The sequence below is a fragment of the Anopheles gambiae genome, chromosome 2 (genome assembly GCF_943734735.2).
Source record: "Anopheles gambiae chromosome 2, idAnoGambNW_F1_1, whole genome shotgun sequence".
NCBI classification, from domain to species: domain Eukaryota; kingdom Metazoa; phylum Arthropoda; class Insecta; order Diptera; family Culicidae; genus Anopheles; species Anopheles gambiae.
The window spans coordinates 25,948,410-25,967,730 of record NC_064601.1 but is presented as its reverse complement, the minus strand read 5'-3'; the positions used below and the strand labels follow the sequence as shown (position 1 = coordinate 25,967,730).

The following is a 19,321-nucleotide window of genomic DNA, read 5'->3' as shown; positions in this document are numbered from 1 at the left end:
GGAGTGTTTCAAACTCCCATGCCGTGTGTCGTGCTTCGCGTGTGTAGATCTGCATCGGTTGTATGGGGGAGTGTAGCACCTGTTGTTGCATTAAATCTGGTAAAATGTAATGCGCTTCAGCGAGCCATTCGAAATCATACAGTACTTGTTGCGGAAGTTTAGCTGTGAGATTGACCGATGACATGTTTAATACGATTAGTGTACTAATCGGTAAGTTTATATTCCTACTAGTGTTTTAAATAAAGATGTAGAAATGTGGGTTTTAAATAAAGATTTTGGAGATTTTGTTATGTTGAGGAATCGAAACTCCGATACAATTAATTCCCAACAACCTGAGTGAGTTGTACTCAATGTTCTAGCTTCCCTCAGTGTCGTTTACATTCCCCGTTTCGATCCCGCCGAATGCTTATGTTGAACTTCCAAAACAGTATGAATTTCTTTGGCTTCTTCCGTTATGTTTCGGCGTGCTTTGCCTGCTTTAATTTCCCCTCCCACCTCCCCCCGTCCGATAATCCTTATCGAAAATGGCTTCGATGGCATGCTTCCAGCCGCCTGGCAAGCATCTCCAGTTTGATAAGTTCTAGCACTACCCGTTGCCATCGGTTTTACCTGCGCTATAAATAGCCTTTTCTTTACGTGCCGTAAAACCGTACGCTTGATGATTTCAACCAGTTTTGAAAGCGAGTAGCGTCCGTTATCAGCTCGCAGCCGCCCAAAACCATGCGTGCCGTGCGTCTTATCGAAGCATCTGCACCGAATGCATGTCTGCACGTGATTCGTGCCCACCGCAAGGGGTACAGCTTTTGATACAGCCCACACGGGTACAGATGCCACACACGAACCCGATCCCTATCATGGTGAGCGTACGATCGGTCACGTTACAAAGATTGCCATATGTCGCTGCGGTTCGGTCGGCGCTCTCGCCAGCCTTCGCGTGACGTCATCGTGCACGAGAATCCTCCGCGAATCCTTATCACCTAGGCGGCCGAGCAGTGTACCCGCGGTACCACACGCACATGCTGGTTGGTGCCTGCGAGTAGCAGCAGCAGCAGCTCGTCATTACCAGGGGTTTCAGTTGACATCGGGCTACCGTACGGTGCGGATCGTTCCCCCTTCTATTTGGTGAAAGCAACTCTACTCCCAAACTAAAACCTTCCAAGTGTTAGAAGTCGGCGTGTGACGTGAAATACAGAATACAATCCTTTCCACAATGAGCTGCCCAATGAGAAGTGGTTTTGTGTAAGTTGATGCTGCCGTTGTTTGTTGCTCTAGTTTGGTAGTAGCGCATCTCGTGGCGTATCTAAGCAAGCTGAAGCCCATTAAATCGAAGATGGGGCGATGTGATTGGGCGCCAGTGCCAGTGCAAAAGTGTTTATGCTCGCGCTTCACTTGCGTCTTTGTTGCTTCCGTCCGGCAGCAAACATCATTAAGATCGTAGGTGCGATTAAGGTGAAGCTAATGGGTTTGTTTGTTTGCTCCTTTTCCACAATGTCAGCGATTCGGTGCAGGGTGGACACCATCTCGGGTCGGAGGCGGGCATGCTGTACGGCGAGTACCTGATGCTGGACAAGGTGCTCAGTGCGCAGCGCATGCTGTCCGTCGAGGGCAAGAAGCCCGTGCACGACGAGCATCTGTTCATCGTGACGCATCAGGGTAAGTACACGGGGAAATGCGGGCTTCGGAAAAAGTTCCTGTGGTTAATGTGTGGTGGTTTTCCTTTCTCCGAAGCGTACGAGCTGTGGTTCAAGCAGATCATCTTCGAGCTGGATTCGATTCGCGATCTCTTCAGCACCGAGCACATCGAGGAGTCGCGTACGCTCGAGATTCTGAAGCGTCTCAACCGGATTGTGATGATTCTGAAGGTAAGTAGGTTCTAAGACACTGACGGATTGAATTTCTACACCAAAAGACTCAAACGCCCATTCAAACCTCGCCCTAAACGACTTTTTGGGCTTGTCTATCCATTGCTTGTCTAAATCTCCATCAAACTGTCTAAAACTAGACGAATGAAGCCTTAATGAACTAAAGGTACACGCGCCACCGATGAAATAGATATCTATGTCCGGCCAGCCGACATAGAAACCCACGTTAAGGATATGGGACGAGCGTCGAAACGGGCCGGGGGAATGGCCATGACCACCACCCAAAAGGCCAACCACACGGCGTAAGGAAGGAAACACAATCTGTGACCGGTTCTGAGAGGGTGGACCCAACACCACACCAGCCCGGCGTAAATCGTAACGGCACTCGGGAGGAATGTTGTACTCCAGCGACACTGCACTTGTGCGAGTTCTTCGACGGTTTGTTTTGCTTCTGTTGTTGCGTTCAACATTATGCTGCCGCCTGGCGCAATGCGAGAAACATTACCCTCCCCGGTGACGGAAATGGGCCACAAAACTCAAAGAAATCATGTTCCCCTGCTCGGTTGGCTGGAGGGTTTTGTGTGTGTAATGTTTGCTTATGTTTTGCTATCGTTCACCCGCCACCGACCGCGGAGCAGTTAATTGGCAAAGGTTGGCGTTTGGTCCTGCAAAACGTTGGTGCTGGTGCGGTTGATCATGCGAGAAGCCATGTCAATGACTGGGCGCACGCTGCCGCATGGTCCGCAAACGGAGAGCGAGTTTTTGTTGTGCGGTTCCAGGAATAAGGCGTAATTTTCGCTTCTGGCAGGCTTTGCCGGAAATTGTACCGGCGAGATAATGACCGCACCGCGTAGTTGATGAGAAACCACGAGGTTAGAGCGACGGATTCATGTTTTTTTTTGTGTGCTTTGAGCCACTGTCGGAATGTCTTGTCGAATGTCGAGCAGCGAAGGAGTCCCGTTTTTAGTGGATGATTATTGCCGACAGTGATTAAATTCCGCTTTAACTGTACGGCCAGAAAATCGACGCGCGATGTAGTTTCTAGTGAAGAAGCAGATCAACAGCAACAAAAAATGCTGATGAAAGAACAACGGACAGCAATCGCCCACTTATCAATTCGGGCCTGTACGCTGGTCAAGAATTGTTGGGGAGTAAAAAACGGAATAGTCAAAATCGAACAAAAAACATTTACGCTTCTCTTGCCGCATTTTTCTTCTCTCGGCTCCATCTAGCTGCTGGTGGATCAGGTCCCGATCCTCGAAACGATGACACCGCTCGACTTTATGGACTTTCGCGACTACCTGTCGCCGGCGTCCGGCTTCCAGAGCCTGCAGTTCCGGCTGCTGGAGAACAAGCTCGGCGTAAAGTCGGAACACCGCGTCAAGTACAACCAGAAGTACACGGAGGTGTTTGCCAGCGATCCGGGCGCGATCGAGCGGATCGGTACCACCGAGACGGAACCGTCGCTGGCCGATCTGGTGCAGAAATGGCTGGAGCGTACGCCCGGGCTGGAGCAGGATGGGTTTAACTTCTGGGGCAAGTTTCAGGAGAGCGTCGAGCAGCTGCTGGCTGAGCAGGAAGCGAGCGCAATGGTACGGGCATTGGTGGAATTTTTCAAATAGTTGGGAGGAAAGTTTTAATAATATCGCTTTCTGGGTTGCATTTTTTCGCAGTCGGAAGAGCATGAGAACGTGCGCGAGTATCGGCTGATGGACATTGACAAGCGGCGCGAGGTGTACAAGTCCATCTTTGACGCGCAGGTTCACGATGCGCTGGTGGCCCGCGGTGAGCGTCGCTTCACGCACAAGGCGCTGCAGGGTGCGATCATGATAACGTTCTATCGCGACGAGCCACGGTTTAGCCAGCCGCACCAGCTGCTAATGCTACTGATGGACATCGATTCGCTGATCACCAAGTGGCGATGTGAGTGATGCCAACGAACGTGACACACACAAAAGGGTGGACTTGTGAAGACATTAATGTTCCTTTCCTTGCTCTCGCCCCGGGACAGATAACCACGTCATTATGGTGCAGCGTATGATTGGCTCGCAGCAGCTTGGCACCGGTGGCTCTTCTGGATATCAGTACTTACGTTCAACCTTAAGGTAAGCGCGTTGTCTGAAATGTATAAAGCTTGCCTACTGTATTACTACAAAATGTCTCGTGCATCCCATTTCAGCGATCGGTATAAAGTGTTTCTCGATCTGTTCAACCTGTCCACGTTCCTGATCCCTCGCCAGTCGATACCACCGCTCACGAACGAGATGCAGAAAGCGCTCAACCTCGCCTGGGGATCGCCGGCCCACTTCGCACGCAACGGTTCGTTGCACTAATCTAGATCGGGGAAAACACAGCAACAACCCTCAATGCCCCCAGCACCGTCAAGTCTTCTTTCACCGAGCGGCAAGCTAGTTTATTGTCGGATAATGGGTTGCCGGTAATCTCGTTGCGGTAATATCATATTGCAACCTGTCACCCGTGTATGATATAAGGCGACCGTTTTCGGTGCAAATTGAGAGCATCCAAGATGGCCTTTCTCTGTTTGCCGGGGAGTTTAGTTTTGTTTTTTTTTTTTTTTTTGCACAGATAAGATAAACATCAAGGTTAAAGAGGGATCGCGGTGGCTCGTGGCAAACCGTGCAAATAGACACCCATAAACATGCTTCTATTTTGCATACCTTCAGCAGGGGGGATTTTGTTGTTTGTTGGGCGCAGAAGAAACATGCTAAATAAAATATACTAATGATAAGCACAAGAAGAAACATAGGATGCAAATAGGTGTATTGAAACACTAACGACGGGAAGCAGGAGAAGCCCTGCACGTTTGGCCAGACACCATTAATCAGAGCAGCGATCGGGCGTTGGAATTTCGAGACGCTACAGCAACAGAATCAATAAAAAAAGTCGTTCCAAAAATAACACAAACACAGCGTAGATAAGCGTACTTCACTGCTTCACATGGCCAGCGGCTAATGGAACTGATTTGCGTCTCATCTTGCGTAGCCCTCAGCAAAGGTTCGTGGCTTGATCTTGAATGAGTGGTTGGATGAGTAATGCCGCTCTCTCAGAAATCAGCAATTCTGTCAACGAATCTGTTCTGCCGCACGGACCGAAAAACGGCTCGTTCCGTTTCGCTTCCCAAAACCCACGCTCCAACAGCGAACCGCGCACGACTGCGAAATCCGATGCCGTCTGCCATGTGTCGAAGCGGGAGGTACCTCACAGCGCAAAAACAACAGCGGGCGAGACCTGCGGGGTCAAGCGTGCCACGGCCTGATAAGCCTCGGAGGATCGAACCAACCATTCTGCTGGCCAGTTGGCTGTTTGCTCAGTGCAAATGCAAGTGCCACAGTAGACAGACGTGCGCGTGCGTATGTGTGTTTGTTTAGCCCATTCGACAGCCGACAGCCGGGGCGGAGACACACGGAGACACCATGACGGAAGTGATCGAGATGCTGATGATCATACTGATCGTTACGCTCTGCTTCCTGATGATCCCGTTCAACACGAAGCCGAGTGCGGTGATCGAGTCGCGGCGCAAGTTCGACGTGTTCGTGCGGCTGTACGACAAGCCTTATCGGGGGGATGCGCGTGAGTACGCGTACCGGTTCCAGATCTTCCGCACGTCGCTCAGCAAGATTCGCGCGCTGAACGAGTGGGCCCGCGAGGCGAACGATACCGCGATCTACGGCATCACGCAGTACGCCGACCTGACCGATCGGGAATTCGTCGCCCGCCAGCTGGCCGACCTGCTGCCGGACGAGCCCGGCGGCGGTGCGGGAGGGCCGCGCGCCTACCAGAAGTACGTGATCGAGTCGCGCAGCGCGGAGATGAAGAACGACATCATATTCTCGCGCGCTCGTCGCGATGCGCTGCCGGCGGTGCGCAATCTACCGCATAGAGTTGATTGGTATGTGTGTCTGAGTGAATGTTGTGCTGGTGTGTCGGTGTGTGTGTGGTTTGAGTTGATCTGTGGCATTTTCTGCTTCTGGTTGTGTTCGGCAGGCGGGAGCAGGGCGTCATCTCGACGGTGAAGAATCAGGGCGGCTGCGGTGCCTGCTGGGCGATCAGCGTGGTCGACACGATAGCGGCACTGGCCGCGATCAAGCGCAACGATCGCAAGCTGATCGACCTGTGCCACGAGCGGGTGGTGCGCTGCGCCGCGAACGGTAACAATGGGTGCGACGGTGGCGACACCTGCCGCCTGCTGGAATGGTTGGCGGAGGAAAGCTACCGGATCGGGGCGGCCGAATCCTGCCTGGAGCGGAACCTGGCGGACCAGGAGGGCGGGCTGAACTGTACGGGCGAGTCGGGCGTTCGGAGGGAGGACGGTGCGTTGAATGCGACGCTGGTGAAGCGGTTCTCCTGCCAAGGGTAAGTCCTTGGAGAATGAAGAGTTAGGTTCAAAGTCAGTTGTTTGTTACACTTTTAACCGGCAAGAGATGTAATTCGTCTCTAACGGTGCAAAACAACTGCTTTTTAAAATGCATTTTGCATACCTTTAGGCGTATCCGCAACTAGTGTTGCCTACATTCGCCTTAAAGTATGCAATTTGCGTGTTGGTAACGCTGCCGCCACAAGCAAACGCTGACTGATTTTCGCTTCCATTTCGGTGGCTGGTAGCTACGAAAACGAGGAACATCTGATGCTGCGCCATCTCGCCACGAAGGGACCGATCGTGGCCGCCGTGAACGCCATCTCGTGGAAGTACTATCTGGGCGGTGTGATACAGTACCATTGCGATTCGGACTACGAGCTGCTGAACCACGCGGTCGCCATCGTTGGGTACGACCTGAACGCGACCGTGCCGTACTACATCGTGAAAAACTCCTGGGGCCCCCGGTTCGGCGACCATGGGTACGTGAAGGTGGCGATCGGTAGGAACCTGTGCGGCATTGCCAACCGCGTCTCCTTCATCGAGCTGGTGTGAAGTGGTGGTTTAAAGGTGCATTGTGATTGTTTTCATTTAACTTTAATACTCAACAAATTACATCTTAACGTATTGTGTTAAAATTTACTCACCCAATTGACAACCGTGTGGAAATTCACTGTTATCTTTAGCTTGTAAGTAATACACACCGTGTACGTTCATTTATAGCAAGTATCGTTTTACTGTTCGGACTGTTCCCATACCTTCGATGCGTGGCAACTATTTACAAATCGTGTTAGCAATTGGTTTTACTGTTGCATTCTTCTCTCTATCTGTCTCTCTACTTTTTTTGTTTTTGCTTCCGTTCTATAACTGTTCATCCTTCTAATCTCGTACCGCTAATAAAGAATGTGTACACACGCTCTTTGCAATCGTTTTCCCAGCGTGTTGCTTATTTATAAGTTTCTTGTTCTGCAGTCCCTATCCCCTGCTCAGTACGGGGACTCATTCACCGCGGTGCCATCGTTCTGTTTTCTCTACTTGTAATGCACTTTTCCGATAACATAATTCAATGTCAACGAAAGACGACTGCCAGCACAATAAAGAGAGCTGCAAAGCACCATAAATGGATGTTACTGTCTACTAAAATGGTGAACTTTTCTACTACTTTCCCACGCCCTGAAAACTGAATTACTTTCAACGACCACCCGCTTTGAGGCGCTGCTATTGGTGATATTTAAACGTACGCGTGAAGAAGGTGAACATTTCTACATTGCTGTCGATGGGCGGCAATCGTGAAGATGAAACAGATTAAAGGCGGAAAATTCGCTTTACCTAAAAGCGATAAACGATTCGAAGATAAATACTACTGCGTATGCACTTCCTTTCCGCCCTAACATACACTCTATGATCGTAATGATTTGGTTCAAAGAATGGCTTTTCGCCGGCTCAACCGCACTTTCGTCGTGCCAATTTAACAACTTTATCGTTCTAACTACTCAGTATATTTGTCTTTGCTTGCAGAAGATGAAGGTATTGTTTATGTATATATATGTGTGGTTTATTTTCTCTGCCACACCATGCTACACTCGATTTACGTGTTTAATACTCTTTAACGCGCGCGTCCCTTAAATAATGTCCCCCCTCCCCCCCCCCCCCCCCCTCTAACCCACCCGCGACGGAGCATGACGGTTATGAGCATCGTTCGTTTTTGCCGCTCCGGGCTTGCATGTATTGTATTGGTGATTGTGTATATGGAAATATGAGTGTATATATGTATATAAATATCATCATCAAGCATTAAGCGATTGATTCACATTCTGTTTGTTAAAAAATAAAATAAAGAGGAAGAAAAATAGGGTCGTTAGTGTCTGTGTTTGTGTGAGTGTACAGTAAGGATACAGTGGACAGATAGAATTATGCTACATTTCTCATCCCTTTCGTCGACCATCGTTCAAGTATAGTTACCCGTTAACAAGAATGGTGGTTTTTCTGCTTTGTTTGCCAACTGTTACATTTCGCTCCATTATTATAATTGTTATTATCATTATTGTTATAGAATTCCACCGTTCGTGTATGTGTGTGTGTGTTTGTTTCTATGTAATGTAACGGTACCGAAGGCGTGTACTCAAAATTGCTACAGTTTAATAGTATTATCGTTTTGATTTATTATTCGCTTACAGCAAGCGTACCGGTATCGGTTATTATTCCCTTCATGCGCTCTTCCCCATCCCTCCCTTTGTATGATACCCTTCCCTTAAGCTTACTCCCAAACTTCGCTTTATAAAAGTTGGTCTGCAGGTTGTCAAGTCTCTGTGTGATTTTTTTTTTCCTTTCGGTAAGAGCATTAGCGTAGAGCGCCCACCGTTTGCCGTCGTGCGATTATTAAGTATGATGCGATGCGAGTTTACATTGGTATGAATGCTTGCTTTTCTGTTGCTATATAAGGCGATATAGTACTGTGAATGTGTCTCCGAGCGAGTGACTTAGTGTATGTATGTGTTTGTGTGTGTGTAGGTTTGAGTGACTATCTTAACATACGATTCGAGCGTGAGAGCGTGAACAGCGCTCAGTTATAGTACATCCACCGCATGGGGTGTTCTTATGTTTAACATGTTGTCTTTTTTTCACTTGATCCTTCCATTTACTATTTATACAGGAAACTTTTTTGTTTAATGGGGTTTTTACAATAGTTTTAGCTAGTTTAAGCTACTCGCTGCACCAATGAATCGTTGTGATGCGGTCGATTGGCTTGCCAGTGTTCAAGCATATCAGCCTAGTCGAAACGCGGAGAATGGTATGATATACTCGGTGCATTGCCGTACTGTTTCCTAGCGTGTGTGCAATGAGCTGGGTTTTCTGTAAGCAATTTTCTAATATATAAATAGATACACAAAAACAAAAGAAATTGGTGGAAAAAAATTAATCATAATAGTTTGAGTAGAACGCCTGCAGTTATGCAACTAAAACTAACATAGATTAATAAGAAATGTAATCATTTCAAATCAGAATTATCAAATTTTACAGCATGAACTTAACGTTACAAAATCACATTGGATTGCAGTTGTAACAAGAATGATACACATGCGGGAAAAACAAATCATCATACAACAGCGCCTTAAAGTATGCAACTCGTATGACAAATTCGCCCATGGCGTAGAGGCCTCCCAAAACACAAAATTACCTTATCAACACCTTGCTAGTAACTGAACTCTCTGAAAATTAATAGTTTGTCTTATGTGCGCAGTTTTTGCGGGAAAAGACGAGTAAGGAACGAAATTTTCTTTTAAAGATTACAGAATCACCATCTAATGGAACATTGAAATTAAGCATTTTCATCACAATCGTTCACGAGCCAATTCTTTTCTTTGTTTTTGTTTTGCACTAGAGTAAAGATCTAAATGTTACTTAAGTACGTTTGTTTGATTAGCGAGCCTTCTTCTAACTAGCCAATCGAAGAGTGCAAAAAAGATACAATTTTAAGGTGCCGGGATGGGCTGAAATACCGAACCCACCTAAAGCAAATAATCCTACGCAACCATCGTGAATATTTGAAAAAAATCAAATGTTCTATTTTCTAACAGCCTATATTCAACATTACAAATACTCTTGAAATGGTCATTTTTAATCATTATGAAAAATAATGGTAAAGTTATTTTGATAAATTAACGCTATCTCGATTCTCACATGTAACAGTACTCCACAGATCTTTCAATTCCACCTATCGCAGCTGTAAATATGTTACTTTTTTAATACATTATTTTTTCTTCTTACTCACAACTGTTCAACCGTGGCCGTTTCATTGCACTAGTATGTTATTTTCTACTACACTTGCAACAAACGAACGAAAGGCATGAGCAGGTGCCATTGATTCGATTGTTGCTGCATTTGTAAAAGAGATTGAATGTCTACTAAACATGATTGCAATAATAAAGACGCTTCCGACAATGGGGCAGTCATTTTAACCTTTCTGCTAGTGTATCAGCTAACCTAGTCTTATGTCCAATTCCTGAAGCACACTCCGACGTGAGAATACTGTCCGTAACAGGGCCGTGATGGCTACTATGATACAAACGTCCAGACCCGGTTGACAGTAGCGACCCGGTGACGCAACAGAGCAATGGCTGACAGTTGCTGCTAGTAGTAAAAAGTAGGTAAAGATGGCGCTGCTCACCAATCTTGATAAAGCATGCTGCAGTTACAGTGGCTGTAGTTTTGTAAAATTAACAGTCTTCCTGCTTATCCGGACTGCTCTAGAGGCTGCTCGTATGATTGTGTGTGTGGTGTGTGTGGTGTGTGTGTAGTCTGTAACCCGTAACGTAACCCATACCGTTACGTCCGAACAGAGACGCCAAAGGAGCTCGAGAAACCATATTTGAACAGCAGAGGCGCAGAGAGGTTCAAGATAAAGCTGTTCCACCAACCATTGGGCCGGCTAACCCAGCCCCAATTTGGGTGGAAAAAACAGTCACCCGTGTGTAATCTAAGCCTAATCGCACGGCATGTGTGCTCTCTCCTTTTTCCATTCTCTCTCTCTACTGATTGCCATTTCTGTCAAGTTAAAGAGTGGCCGAGCCTTCACTGGCCGCTTTCTGTCGCACTACGTACCAGCTCGATCCGAGCATTGTCTTACAGTGTGAAGGGTAGATAGAAAAACCCGGGGAAGTAAAAGAGGGGCATCGAAAGAACGAAAATAGAAGGTTGTAGCAAGAGATAAAAAGGGAGAAAGAGAGGGAAAGAGAGAAAATGGTGTATAAAAAGTCTAGCCGATAAAAGTCGGTGCGAGTGTGTAAGTGTGTGTTGAAAGATATTCTAGTAGTATCCTGCTTCGTTACCTTCGTTTGCTAATAATCCGTTCAATATGTCTACGTACGCTACTGTTTTTGCTATACTGTTCACTTCCCTTCTTCCCTCCTCAAATCCAGCTACTAATAAACACCTCATGCATTTTCTATCCCTTACTATCAGCTTACTTACTTACACCTGGCAAACGCTACTATCCTTCATCCTCCACCGTCTGCAGGAAGGAAAGAGAAAAAAGGTTCGAAGAACCACCGTACAGGTCGCCTGTGAGTAAAAACCTATAGAATCTATTCGAATGCATCACGAACGCAACCGCTACCGGTAATAGATATGTGTACAAATTGGCAATGTACTGCCCGATGGACCGAAAGAGACCGAAAATACACCTACACCCAAAAAGCAAGGTGGCAAAGAAGGCAAGCGGTCCTGTGCGGTAAGTACGGAGTGGTGGTGAGTATGGTGGTGAGTTGGTACGGTGTGGAATGATGATTGGGTAATTCGATTGTCGCTGTGCGGTCTGTGCTGCTGCTGCTGCTGATGAGCGTTTGCGTGCGCTGGCGTGCTGGCGTGCTAAAATGCTGGACTACCTCCCCATTTCCCTCCTCCTTCTCTAACGCAAAACGAACTAAGCTGGGGCGGAGATGCAATGGGAGAACAACGGCGCTGTGCTCGACATGTGTGTGTGTGTGTGTGTTTGCTGTCCTGATCGATCGAGAGTGTCGTCAGATCAGCGTTTCAGATTTGCGTGGCCCGCGAGCAGAGCGGGAATCGCGCGCCGCTTGCAGGAGCGCCGGATGGAGCGTGGCCACTACTGCTGCTCGGGCAGATGGTCCGCCTGGTGGCGCAGCAGTATCCGGGGCTAGAGGAACTCGCGCTTGCGCGTGGCCGACGTGGACGGGAGCTCGCTGTCCAGCAGGCAGGTCTGCTCCGGGCTCTGCTTCGGTGGAGCCGGCGCCTTGCGGCTTTTGGAGCGCCGCTTGCGCAACAGGATCGGCCCGAGCCCGTTGCCGCCACCGGGACCGATCGCTGCGGCGGTCGCCGGACTAAGGCCTAGTGTGCCCGGGCCGGCACCGGGCGGGTTCGGTGCCGCCGGCGGTACGATCGCGCCCGGCACCGCCACCTGTGGCGGTACCGCGGCCACCACCGACGGCATGTCGCCCGGCGAGCTCTGGCCGGACGAGTCGATCTGGATGCGGTGCACCAGATCGTTCAGCAGCTCCTCGATCCGGCCCATCCGCTGGGCCATGCGCTGCATCTCCAGGCGCACGTCGACCTTCATGTCCAGGACCGTCGCAATGAGATCCCGCTGGGCGAGCGTGGACGGCTGCTCCCGTAGCCCGGTGTCGTACGTGTCCGAGGTCGTCGAGCGCGACTGGGCCATCTCGATCTGCCGCTCGCGCTCCAGCGACAGATTGCGCTCCATCTGCCGCTCCCGCTCGCGCTCGCGCTCTCGCTCCCGTTCCCGCTCCCGTTCCCGCTCGCGGACGCGCTCGGTCGCGGCGGTGTCCAGCAGCCGGTCGCGCTCGGTCGGCTGCCGCTCGAGCGAGGGCGGCTTCACCAGCTCCCGCTCCATATGCACGACGGGCCGCTCCGGGGGCCGGACGGTGCTACCGGTGGCCGGTGTGTGGTCCGCCTCGCCGCCCTCGTCGATCGTGTCCTGGCGGGCCAGGGTAGCGCCCGGTCCCGGCGACAGTTTCGGCGTTTTGGGGAAAATCTGCAAAAACCCGCGAAAAAAAAACAGTGGAAAAAAGAAAACATGTTAGCCAATCGCACGGTCCTGCTTCCGGATGGGGTTGAATGTGCGTGAGGAACTGCGAGTGCGCTATCGTTTAGTGTGCATGCATGCAATACCCACAAAACCCACACACACACACACGCACGCACCCACAAAAACGCACACGCGCGGAACGAGCTACCTTGTTGCCTTGACCGCCATTACTACTCGAGCTCGAGCTCGCTCTACCTTGTGCACTCTCACGTAAGCTTTCGCGTGCACTTAAACTTCTAGACACGGCTACCTTTGTGCTGGTGTCGCTGGCCGAATCGACGCTGGAGCTGCCGAGCAGCCGGCCCCACTTGCTGGCCCGCGGCCCCTTGGCCGACGGCGGTCCGGACGAGGGCGATGGCGATGGCGACGGGGACGGGACGGCGGTCGTGAGGGCGCGGGTGTCCTCCGTCAGCGTCAGCTTGGCAGGCAGCTGTAAGCAGGATAGAGACACGGGATGAATGTTTGCGCCGGATGACGGTAATCGGGGAAGGAGGGCATTTTAACGTGGAACCGGGAATGGTAAGGGTATACAATAGTAACTAGAAACTCTAGCAGGTAGGACAACACAATTCGAGCTACTGTAGCCAACCCGTGAAACTGCGAACGTGTACGTAGCTCTAACACACCAACACACCATCAGTACTGTCACTAAGCATACTAAGAATGTGGGGCAGGGGTCTTAAAGACAGGACAGCACTTGTGAGGATCGGTACTGTCCTTCTTGTTTTCGTGGAATTTAATAATGTGTACACCAAACCAAACGGAACAGTCCTACATACAAGAGTGTTGATGCAAAACGGAAGAGGGAGCACGTGCAATCGTGCAAACGACAGTCACTAAACAGACAATAATGTACTTGCGAGAGCTTGTGTTGTTTTTGTGATGTGTTTAGTGTTCTTAGAGTGAAAAATTGCCAATTCTATGGACTGAACATTTACTGCAAGCTTCTAATTGTCGCGATTGAGCGCTCCGTAGAGTGATACATTCCTTCCTGCAAAATATCTAACACCTAATAAATATACCGTATGCAACATTGAAACAAAAGTTTGGTAAAAATAATAAACAAACAAATTTGTAAATGCACTAATATCTAGATTACAAACACATCGAAAAACATTAAAACAATCCATCTTGCTAAAACTGACAAGCAAACAAGCAATGGAGCAGCATTTGCTATGCGGATTGCATACATTTAGGCAATTACAAACAGCGTGCTCATTTGCTTGTCACTTTTCGGCTTAAACTAACCACAAAAATTGTACAGAGGACTCTTCATACTCATAAACTAACATTGAGTACTACCTACTAACACCGATCAAACGACAATCATACGCTAAAAACGATCCACGGGTACACGATCCAATCGAATTTTAAAGGACATTTTGATTGCTCATGTTTATGGAGGAGGATAAAGTATCGCTTTTTTATAGAGAATGTTTTCTTAAGCTTTACCGTGTGTGTGTTTTTTTTTCAAGGGAGAAGAGTTTAGTTTTAGTGTAAAATATTCACCTTTCCTTTGTCTGTATCTGTGTCGCCCTTCTCAACGTCGCTTTGAACGGAACCAGTTTGGTCCTTGGTTCCTTGTGCATTTTGCTGAGCTCGTCTAAATTTTGAAAATATTTTTCTTACCAGGTGATCTTGACTAGAGCCCAGTTGTGGTTCGTTCTTCCGCCTCTCCGCTAGCTCTTTCTCGCGCCGAACGTCCGCTACTTTCCTGTGTGTGTGTTAAATTTATACATTAATTTAAAAGGTCAACATTTGTTCATACTTTAAAAGATCTAGGCGCCGAAAACAAAGAAAAACAAAAACCTTACCTAAAGATTAGTCGATGTCTTAGGTTGTACGTTAAAACTAGATTCCTCGCAAAACTATTAGCAAAAGCCTGATAAAAATCTAATACTTCGAGCAGCTTGTCTCGCTTTATCGCATGTAAATCACAGTAAGTTAACGCCCGTACGTTGGCTGCACTTTGCCCCACAGCCGAATCCTTCCAGAACGAGTCGCCGAACACGTCGCCCTTGCCCAGTATGGCGACCACCTCGTCGTCCTGTATCACCTCCAGGCTGCCCGTCACGATGAAGCACAGGCTGTCGATGCTTTCGCCCGTATGATAGAGCAGATCGCCTGTGACCGGGAGGAATGAGAGGATGGGGGCAAGCAAAACCACAATCGTATTATTTAGCTAGCTATTCTTTTCCCATACGCATTCAGGCCCGCATGGACTCCGAATAAGCTCCCAAATGGACGGTGGCTGGATGGATGTGCAACCCGTTATGCTCCCATCGCCGGAAACGGAAATCAAACGATGGAAATGAAAATCAATCGGAACCGATTCGTGCGATGGTCCGGGATGCGATCATCTGGTGGCCACCGCCGAGCCGACCCCGTCAAACCTACCCGGTGCCGAGTGTGACATGCAGAAGTGCATCGCCAGGGCCCGGAGGCAACCGTCGGATGCTAATCGAAAGGCCGGATGCTCGTTAAATACCTTCCGGTTCAGATGGACGCAGATATCGGCCTTCATGTCCTTTGGGCAATAGTTTAGGACCTGTGAAAATTGGTGGAGCGGGTTAGCTGGCGGGAGAGAGAGTTAAATGTGAACGTGCCTGGCGTGCCGGCTGCAACAACAACACTCCGTGGACGCTGGTCGGAGGAGGGGGATATAAGCAAACATACATAAATCAGTGCGGCCTCGTTGTATGCCAAAGCAAACTTTAGTTTATCGCCCGAAACGATGCGACGATGATGACGATGATGATGATGGTTACGCTTGCTGGTTACGCTGCCGGTGTTAGGGGTTGCGCAACTATTCCCGCGCGTTCTTGTTGAGGTCAAACCCCGCAACGTGGGATGGTTTGAATGCGAGACAAAGAGTTGCATATTTTATTCCCACTGTTGGGGCAGTGCTTTTCCGAATCCGGCCAGTGGACAATGTTTGGTTAATGGACGCCATTTCGGGGGAATTCGGTGGAAGAAAACACGTCCCCTAACGAGTGCCAGTGTTTGATCAGCAGCGGTTGTAAAGCAGCACTTTACTTTATCAGCGAAATTAACACTTTTTTGGGAGAATATTGTAAGTAACAGTAAATGAATTTCCCCCATTTCATCAACAGCCATGGTTTAACCCAGTGTGCTTTCCAGTGTTCAGTTACTCAGCTCAGCAAAACATCATTAAAATATTAAAGCGTTGCTTTGTTACACAAATTGCATAACGAAAGGCGCAGCCGTTCGAACATCCACAGCAAAACGCCTGAATCCACGCAATGCCATCTTTTCAACATGTCGTTAGTGTTGTGATCATAGCAACCTCTCTAGTTTAAACGAAGTGTAGTAGGCTTTATTGAAATAGAGAATAAATCAGTCTGCATTTTCCTTTCGTACGAACAAGAAGTTCCAACAGGTTATGGGCCCAGGATTAGTGGCGATTAAAACGTTTTAACCAAAAGAAAGATTTCGCAAAATGGAACGATTGGGAATTGCAAAACTCAACGGAGGTAATTACAGTGTCTGGAAGACAAAGGTCGAATTCCTCCTCATCCGAGAAGAATTGTGGCAGTATGTGATCAGCGATGGACCGGGTAACACGACGGCCAGTCCCACTACCGAAGCCATCGGAGCAGTATGGAAGAGTGGTGATCAGAAGGCGCGAGCGACAATCGGCCTTTTACTGGAAGATAACCAACTCAATCTAATTAAGGACTGTAAGACGGCTAAAGCGACATGGGAAAAGCTGCGAGGACACTACGAAAAGGCCACACTAACTTCTAAGGTGTCGATTTTAAAAAATATATGTGAGAAGCGTTTTTCCGACGGTGAGGATATCGAGCAGCATATCTTCGAGATGGAAGAATTGTTCGATAGGCTAACATTGACCGGTGAGGAGCTAAGCAAGAGCCTGCAAGTGGCAATGGTGCTCCGAAGTCTCCCGCAATCTTTCTCGGTTCTGACCACAGCGTTGGAAAGCAGGTCTGACGACGAGCTTACGCTGGATTTGGTGAAAACCAAGGTGGTAGACGAAGTAGCCAAAAGGGGAAACAGAGGTTGCTGTGATTCTGTACTAAAGACAATTGTTAAGAAGAATCAAATGTTATGTCATTTCTGTCAACAACCAGGGCATAAAAGAAAGGATTGCCTGATTCTAATGGAGAAGCGGTCCAGAGATTTGAAACAGTCGGAAGGCCAGCATGGTATGAAACGGAGCCAGTTATGTGTGCAAACAACTGATGAAGAAACTCTGGAGCAGGAATATTCGTTCACGATGCGTGGATTTACAACCAATTCGTGGATCGTTGATTCAGGAGCAACATCGCATATGTGTATCGATCGGTCATGTTTCGTGGAGCTGGACGAGCGTTATCAGCAGGACGTAATTTTGGCCGATGGCACAACGGCGAGGGTTGAAGGAATCGATTCGTGTCGAATAACCACGCTGTCTCCGGAGGGTAAAACATCAAGAGTGACTCTTAACGATGTTTTGTTCGTCCCGAAGTTAGAGACAAACTTAGTGTCTGTGAAAAAACTGACGGCGAAAGGTGTTGTGATTCTTTTTGACATGAGCGGTTGTCGAATCGTAAAGGATCAGAAGGTTATTGCACTAGCAACAATTTCAAATGGATTATATTCACTGAAGACCAGAATGCAGAATGTCTTGACCCGAAAGAATGCCCGATATCGATCAATTGCAAAGTGTTTATTGATGCCAATGGATCTTGAATATCGGAATGTACAGCAGAAGGAGGAGGGACTGATGCTTAGGAAAGGCGAGCTTAGAAAACGCAAGTTACGAAAAGGCGAGTCATGTTCTTTTGTACATTGCAAAGATCGGACTATGTCATCAGGGTCTCGAATCTGGGTTGGATGTCATGGAAAAGATATGTTTGGAAGGTGTGAGAAGTCCATACCTAGAAATAATGAATTTCAGAGCGTGTGTTGTAGATCATAGCAACCTCGATAGTTAGAATCTGCGCCTACAACTTGGTTTAGAGCCAGCCGAGATTGAGGAGGAGTGTTGTGATCATAGCAACCTCTCTAGTTTAAACGAAGTGTAGTAGGCTTTATTGAAATAGAGAATAAATCAGTCTGCATTTTCCTTTCGTACGAACAAGAAGTTCCAACAGTTAGCTCGTTCGTTCGTGATTTGTCACCTGGGTACATTATTCGCTATCAAAGCGGATAATATATATTTTGTTTTTCGCCCCCTCCCGGTAAACGGGCTTTTAATACTTTACGCTTAATTTGTAATGGGACTGCACACGCGTGGCCTGAAATGGATGTGTATATAAATATAAAATCCTCCCGAAACCGAAAGCTACCCTTCGCCCCCCCCGGGGGATTAATAACTCGCACCAGCCAACTCCAGCCTCCGTGGGTCTGCATCTCGAGGGCCATTCGGTCGAACTTAATGGATTTCCATCGAAACCGCACCACCGTTTTCCCGCCCTCGACCTCTTTCTGTCCCCAGCGCGTCACGGGATGCGTGTTTGCAGCAGCAGCAGCCGCCAGCGCCAGTTGTTGCTTACCTTGTCCGTGTCCAGTCCCTTGGTCATGGCCCATGTTGATACAACATAGTCCATAACGCGCTCGCTCAGGGCCTTCGGTACCTCGTGCAGCTTCATGAACTCGCGCACGTTGTTCAGCATATCGTGGTACTTGGCGGTGGCCGATGTCATTTGCTGGATGATGGTGGTAACGTGACCGAAAATGGTCGCGTACAGCAGAGCTATTGGGTGGTTGTTGTTTTTTTTTTGTGGGTAGGCGGATATTGGGTGGAGGTAAGGGGATGGTAAAGGTTTTATTTGGTTTGGTACGGGCAGGGGCAGGAAGCAACACCAGGACATGGGTACATGGGGTGAAGAGAGAAGGAAAAGCGCACCACACAACGGTGGCAGTGTAGAGAAACAAAACAGACCAAAGTCAGTATCGGGCAAAAACGGATCGGGCCGCGGGCTTGCCGTTCGCTGAAACGCTCGAACGCGCGGTGGGATCGGTGAAAGAAAGGTTGGACATAGGAACAACACACACAGCACACGCACACACGCATAGAAAAACTAACACAAGCTCCGAAAAATATACAGAAAGATTGGGAAAACAAACGAGCTGGCGGGGAAGATGTGCGAAATTGTTGGCGGGGAGAGTCGGTCATGAAATTCCAACAGCTAGCGGATTGGTTTCGTACGGTTGTTGGAAACTTTTTTAAATGCCACCGAGCGGAAGCCCAGATGAACATAATAAATCTTCTCCTCCCAGCGAATAAAAAACCAAACGAGTGTGGTGGTGTTTTTTCCTCTTTTTTTTTCATTCCCTCTCTGTGTTCGTCTTTTATAGAAGCAGTAATAAGAAAAGCCTTTTGGGGCTTAATTCGCAAAAATACACACACACACGTGTTGGTCATGTGACACATGGTAAAAAGGTCACGCGTGGCATTCCGGAAAGATGACGGCGGCAGCGCACCGAGACAAGCGAGACCGAACCGACCGATGCTACCGGCGGTACATTTAATTTATGGTACGGTGCTGCTTG

At 48.4% G+C, this 19,321-nt stretch overlaps 3 protein-coding genes across 4 annotated transcripts in view; 2 read left to right on the top strand and 1 right to left on the bottom strand.

The window, feature by feature from the left end:
- Positions 1 to 994: 994 nt before the first annotated feature.
- Positions 995 to 4,778, top strand: LOC1273245 (tryptophan 2,3-dioxygenase). Its single transcript, XM_312204.3, has 7 exons — positions 995 to 1,239; positions 1,496 to 1,653; positions 1,729 to 1,862; positions 3,095 to 3,454; positions 3,536 to 3,785; positions 3,874 to 3,967; positions 4,042 to 4,778. The coding sequence occupies exons 1-7, from the start codon at positions 1,211 to 1,213 to the stop codon at positions 4,193 to 4,195; spliced, it is 1,179 nt and encodes a 392-aa protein (XP_312204.2). The 5' UTR covers positions 995 to 1,210; the 3' UTR covers positions 4,196 to 4,778.
- A 217-nt stretch (positions 4,779 to 4,995) lies between these two features.
- Positions 4,996 to 7,168, top strand: LOC1273246 (cathepsin O). The gene is made up of 3 exons (XM_312205.6): positions 4,996 to 5,772; positions 5,868 to 6,236; positions 6,486 to 7,168. Exons 1-3 carry the CDS (start codon positions 5,297 to 5,299, stop codon positions 6,790 to 6,792), a joined length of 1,152 nt encoding a protein of 383 aa, XP_312205.5. The 5' UTR covers positions 4,996 to 5,296; the 3' UTR covers positions 6,793 to 7,168.
- A 767-nt stretch (positions 7,169 to 7,935) lies between these two features.
- LOC1273247 (potassium voltage-gated channel protein eag) overlaps positions 7,936 to 19,321 on the bottom strand; it is a 46,180-nt gene continuing 34,794 nt past the window's right edge. Inside the window, exons 13-18 of one of the 2 annotated variants that reach the window (XM_061641987.1) lie at positions 18,322 to 18,521; positions 15,200 to 15,350; positions 14,617 to 14,926; positions 14,312 to 14,516; positions 12,951 to 13,232; positions 7,936 to 12,748 (exon numbers count right to left, since the gene is read on the bottom strand). In XM_061641987.1, coding sequence (XP_061497971.1) covers positions 11,894 to 12,748; positions 12,951 to 13,232; positions 14,312 to 14,516; positions 14,617 to 14,926; positions 15,200 to 15,350; positions 18,322 to 18,521 — 2,003 coding nt within the window. In that variant the 3' untranslated portion in view covers positions 7,936 to 11,893. The remainder of the gene's footprint in view (positions 12,749 to 12,950; positions 13,233 to 14,311; positions 14,517 to 14,616; positions 14,927 to 15,199; positions 15,351 to 18,321; positions 18,522 to 19,321) is intronic. The other variant, XM_061641988.1, reaches the window with a different exon arrangement.